This window comes from Xyrauchen texanus, chromosome 40, assembly GCF_025860055.1.
Source record: "Xyrauchen texanus isolate HMW12.3.18 chromosome 40, RBS_HiC_50CHRs, whole genome shotgun sequence".
Classification (NCBI taxonomy): Eukaryota; Metazoa; Chordata; class Actinopteri; order Cypriniformes; family Catostomidae; genus Xyrauchen; species Xyrauchen texanus.
The window spans coordinates 24,054,097-24,060,096 of record NC_068315.1 but is presented as its reverse complement, the minus strand read 5'-3'; the positions used below and the strand labels follow the sequence as shown (position 1 = coordinate 24,060,096).

At 36.5% G+C, this 6,000-nt stretch overlaps 1 protein-coding gene across 2 annotated transcripts in view; it reads right to left on the bottom strand.

Moving 5' to 3' along the window:
* Window positions 1-2,369: 2,369 nt before the first annotated feature.
* The window catches only part of LOC127633561 (ubiquitin carboxyl-terminal hydrolase 22-like), a 50,658-nt gene continuing 47,027 nt past the window's right edge, over window positions 2,370-6,000 (bottom strand). For both annotated transcript variants that reach the window (XM_052112745.1, XM_052112746.1), the window contains exons 11-13: window positions 5,585-5,647; window positions 4,800-4,949; window positions 2,370-2,671 (exon numbers count right to left, since the gene is read on the bottom strand). In XM_052112745.1, the coding sequence (XP_051968705.1) occupies window positions 2,629-2,671; window positions 4,800-4,949; window positions 5,585-5,647 (256 nt within the window). In that variant the 3' untranslated portion in view covers window positions 2,370-2,628. The remainder of the gene's footprint in view (window positions 2,672-4,799; window positions 4,950-5,584; window positions 5,648-6,000) is intronic.

The window sequence follows — 6,000 nt, the reverse complement described above, 5'->3', positions numbered from 1 at the left end:
TGAATTTCTAAGTTACGTCGACATCCCTGTTGAATAGTTACACTGCATCAGAATGAACTACTCATCACGAGCTACCATATAAAGCATAGCGAAAAATCCAATGAGCAAAAACAGAAAAACTGTTTTTCAAAGTACGCAGTAAACGAGAGCATTTTCTAAATGCACCTTGTTCGGTGAAAACAGTGCGCGTTTATCGGGAGACCTAAATGTAGGTAAATCATTACATTTTCAATAAAAAAAAGGGTTAATGTGGACATGTCCTGACTTGTTTAAGTCATTACTATCCTTAGCAGGATTGACAATGTGGGATGACGCAAGCCTTCAATATTTATATCTTAAAACACAATTCCGGTATCTATGGTAAAAGCAACTTCTCTGATTGATGGATCTCGCTTTAGGATTGTGGGTAATGTAGTACTTAATGTCACCAGAAATTTAGGAATTAACTTTGGGTGGGTTGGTGGGGGTTTAGAATGGCTTCTTCAGAATGACATGGTTTAACTTTATGCTAAATTAACTAATGCTAAAATAAATTTCTCTATGGAGAAAATCTACTTCGTTTGCTTCCCTTCGTGTGGCTGCTGCTTTAAACCCAACTTTACGAACTCTTATCTGGAAACTATATAAAAAAATTAAATCACAGAAATAAAAGACAGCCTAAAAAACATGAAGATAAGAGATGGTGAAAGCAGAATACATTAAAAACTAGAACAAAGCATTTAAAGAAATTTGAAAAGACTAAGAAATTAAGAACTTAACAGTTTTAAAGAGCTGAAATTAATTGAGAGCGAATAAATAAAGAACACAAAGATTAAAAATTTGCTATTCAAAAATGCTGAAAGAAAAAAAGCCTTTCATCCTTTAAAGCTGAAATATATGCAGAAATCTACTGTAGTATTTCTTATAACTTAATGTGACAAGTTGTTCAAGCCCAAAGAACAAAACAGACAACACAGCACTTTTTGTTTCACTATTTTTTTTCCATTGATTTGTTTTACATACATTACATACTATACATAGATACATAATTAACATTTATAAAATCCTCCCCATAGTCTTTTAGCATCCAGTTTAAACGGCATGCCAAGTTTGAGTACTGATTCAGTACACACACACACACACACACACACACACACACACACCACCACTATCAGACAGGTGCCCACATACCTGCATGTGCACACGCCTGGCTAGTACACATATACACGGGTGTACACGGATATGTATACATGCGCACTCGCACACACTCAACTGGAGCAACATGTGGCTGAGGATAACACTGTTGAATCAAGCCGTGGTGGCAATAGGCATCACATGAAAAGAACGAAAAATCTTCATTCACAATGCATCAGAAACATGACAAGCCTTCACAACAAAACCTGTAGCAACATATCGGCAACTGAAACTTTTCATGTTAACAAAAAGAAATCAAGATGCAACAAAGCTAGACTTCTCACAGAAAAACCTTCTTTCCATTCCTTAGAAGACATACAGCACATTTATATATAAAAAAAAAAATAATAAAAAAAAGGGTTCATGGGGAAAACGAAATGAAAAATGTATGTATGCATGCATGTATACACACACACACACATATATATATAAACACTGTATATGTGAGTGAGATACATTTTTATCCTTCAACCAAAATAAAAAAAAAAAATTATGAAAAACTTAAATTCTTGGTAAATGGTACATTCTTTTGAATTAAAAATGAAAGTGCTGAACACTGACAGTATTTTCAAACTCAACCACCAAATGACAATATAAGTTTGAGTTAAAGTTCACAATACCCCTTTTCTTTCTTCTGCGTTCATCACTAATCCATACAAAGAAGAAAAAAAAGAATATTTTCCCTTATATACTTCTTGAAATATCATTTGAGGATGAGAATATGGGACTGAAGTACATGAATGTTTATATTCTTTGAGATAACGGAGGAGAAAAACATAACTAAAAGTGAAAAAGAGATTGTGAAGTTTAAAGGGATAGCTCATCCAAAAATGAAACTTTGCGTTATCATTTAATCTCATGCTGTTCCAAACCTTCCTTTCTTTTATAGAAAGCAAAATGAACATTTTAGCCTAATGTTCGCCTCAGTCACCATTCACATTTATTTTATGGAAAAATGCAACGAAATTAAATGATGACTGAGGCTATCATTCTGCCTCACTTTGTGTTCCATGGAAGAAAGTTATTTTGGGGTGAACAATCCCTTAAAGAACAATGTGATGAGGTGTCAGTTCATCTCCTCTGTTTGTAACGAGAGAAAAGAAAACAGACGGAGGTCTCTCCATCTTCTCTAATGCCGCCTCCGCCGCCTCCGCCGCCGCCTCCTCCTCCTCCTCCTCCTCCTCCTCCTCCTCCTCCTCTTTCTGTCAAGTATGCTACGGTTGCTCAGTGCAGATTGGTTTAGCTGTGTATTTTGTTTGTTTTCAATTTCATATTTTGATATTTTTAATTTCCTTAGTTAATAAAGACTTTTTATTTTCTTTTAACAGCTCTCCTGGGATGAACAAGTGTCAGGCCGGGTGGTTTATGCTCCTTTCTTTCTGTTGTCCACCTCGCCTTCACTCATATGATCTTCCTTTCACAGCTTGTGACTCTGACCACTTCTTGATCTGGGGATTATTCATATTCTAGGAACTGTTTATGGTAAAATAACAAGTACCTGCAAAAATGAAATGCATGTTATTATATAAAATTATTAAATACATGTATATAAACAATATATTATAATGAAAAATATATACATTTCTCCAAAAAGACTGCTACAAAAAAAAGTTCTTTCATGTTTAAGGAATTACAATGGCCTCAAAGTATTTGGACACTTAACTCCAATTAAATATAGTTGAAGTCAGAAGTTTACATACACCTAAGCCAAATACATTTAAACTCAGCTTTTCACAATTTCTGACATTTAATCGTAGAAACAAAATTCCATATCTTGGGTCGGTTAGGATCACTACTATATTTTAAAACTGTTAAATGTCAGAATAATGGTAGAGAGTATGATTTATTTTAGCTTTTATTTCTTTCATAACATTCCCAGTGGGTCAGAAATGTACGTATACTTTGATACTATTTGGAAGAATTGCCTTTAAATAGTTTAACTTGGGTCAAATGTTTTGGGTATCCTTCCACAAGCTTCTCACAATAAGTTGTTGGTATTTTTGTCCATTCCTCCAGAACTGGTGTAATGGAGTCAGGTGTGTAGGCCTCCTTGCTCACACATGCTTTTTAAGTTCTGCCCACACATTTTCAGATTGAGGTCAGGGCTTTGTGATGGCCACTCAAATACCTTGACCTTGTTGTCCTTGAGCTATTTTGCCACAATTTGAGGTACGCTTGGGGTCATTGTCCATTTAGAAGACCCATTTGCGACCAAGCTTTAACTTCTTGAGATGCTGCTTCAATATATCCACATAATTTTCCTTTCTCTTGATGCCATCTATTTTGTGAAGTGTACCAGTCCCTCCTGCAGCAATGCACCCACACAACATGATGCTGCCACCCCCATGCTTCATGGTTGAGATTGTTGTCTTCGGCCTGCAAGCCTCACCCTTTTTCCTCCAAACATAACAAGGGTCATTATGGCCAGTTCAATTTTTCTTTCATCAGACCAAAGGAAATTTCTCCAAAAAGGAAGATCTTTGTCCCCATGTGCACTTGCAAACTGTAATCTGGCTTTTTCATGACCGTTTTGGAGCAGTGGCTTCTTCCTTGCGGAGCAGCCTTTCGGGTTTTATTGATATAGGACCTATTTTACTGTGGATATAGATACTTGTCTACCTGTTTCCTCTAGTATCTTCACAAAGTCTTTTGCTGTTGTTCTGGGATTGATTTGCACTTTTCGCACCAAACTACATTAATCTCCAGCAGACAGAATGCGTCTCCTTCCTGAGTGGTATGATGGCTGCGTGGTCCCATGGCATTTATACTTGCGTACTATTGTTTGTTCAGATGAGCGTGGTACCTTCAGCCATTTGGAAATTGCTCCCAAGGATGAACCAGACTTGTGGGGGTCCACAATTAAGTTTTTCTGAGGTCTTGGCTGATATCTTTGGATTTTCCCATGATGTCAAATACATCCACAGGTACACCTCCAATTGATTCAAAGTAGCCAAATTAGACTCTCGGAAGCTAATTGCCTAAAAGCTTGGCATCATTTTCTGGAATTTTTCAAGCTGCTTAAAAGACACAATAACCTTCTTATCCACTGGAATTGTGATAGTCAATTAAATGTGAAAATCTGTCTGTAAACAATTGTTGGAAAAAATTGTAATGTCATGCACAAAGTAGATGCCCTAAATGCAAAACTATAGTTTGCTAATATGAAATCTGTGGAGTGGTTAAAAAATGTAAACTTCAGACTCCAACTGTATCTATGAATGCTATTGTATTAGATTAAAAATAACACATTTTAATTTGGCTAATTTAAACAAAGAAATTAATAATATTATTATACAAAAAATAATAATACTTAATATAATAATCATTTCAATTTAAAATGATAAATCAACAGAAATACTGCTCAAAATGAAGCCAAAAAAAACTATTTGGCACTCTGTTGTCAAACATTAGTGGAACATGTCTATAGTTAATATGTTGAAATACACGTGATCTCGAGGGTTAGGGTTAAAAAATTAATTTTAATCACCTTGAGAACTGTTATAGTTTTGAGAGAAAAAAATGTCTAGCATCACTGCAACTTGGTTTTATGCTTTGTTCCATATCTAATGTAATGACATTCAGACATGTCTTTTTAAAGGATGTAGAAGACAGAATTGCAGACTGACCCCTCACTGTCAAGAACATCTTTAATGCTGGCTTTAGTGATAATGGCGTCATCACATTTAAACCACTGGTCCTTGTGCTGGCGTATAAACGTGGTGTAATGGCCGCTCTCCAACGTGCCCTGATGGTTCACCACTGCAAACAGAGAATACCTGCACATCGCACGAGAGAAGTTAAAAGCTAAATCAATGATACAGTGTGAGCAGATGGAAGATGTTTATGTCGACATATATTTTAAATCATAAGCAAATATAAACTCACCAAGCACTTTATTAGGAAGACATGTAAACCTACTTATTCATTCGATTATCTAATCAGTAAATCTTGTGGCAGCAGTGCAATAAAATCATGCAGATACGAGTCAGAAACTTCTGTTAATATTCACATCAACCATCACAATGGGGAAACTTTTGATATCTGTGATTTCAACCATGGCATTATTGTTGGTGCCAGACAGGTTTGAGTATTTCTGTAACTGCTGATCTGGGATTTTCACGTACAACAGTCTCTAGAGTTTACTCTGAATGGTGCCAAATCAAAAAAATATCCAGTGAGTGGCAGTTCTGTGGACGGAAATGCCTTGTTGATGACAGAGGTCAACAGAGGCTATGGTAACTCAGATAACCACTCTGTACAATTGTAGTGAGCAGAATAGCATCTCAGAATGCACAACATGTCGAACCTGGAGGTGGATGGGCTACAACAGTAGAAGACCACGTCTGGTACTTTATTAGGACTGTAGTGTTTCTAATAAAGTGCTCAGTGAGTGTAGCAGACTTCAACTTACTTGTTGTCATTGTTTAATGAATCTACTGGCTGCTGGTACTGTCCATTCATTCGGCTCTCTTTACTGCAAGAAAAACAGAAACATTAGCATGTAGCTGCTAAATGACTTGCTAGATAAATGTGCTAGCTCCACAAACCCTGGTTGTGTCTCAAAACCCTGTGAGCGGTCTCGCTACTGTCAACATAAGCAACGTAAACAGCATTCAATCCAAAACAGCTTGATCACGTCATACTCATGCACCATACAATGAGCACTCCTTATGTGAATAAAGTGATAGAAAAGCCCAAAATATACTTCAGTCAGATGCAAATTCGGAGTATGCGTGTACAAGAAGTGTGACGCAAATGTAGTCATAGGTAGAGTGCTCGAGAACTGAACGGATGTGGCCAATTTTTCTAAAAGTCCAAAGGGTACAC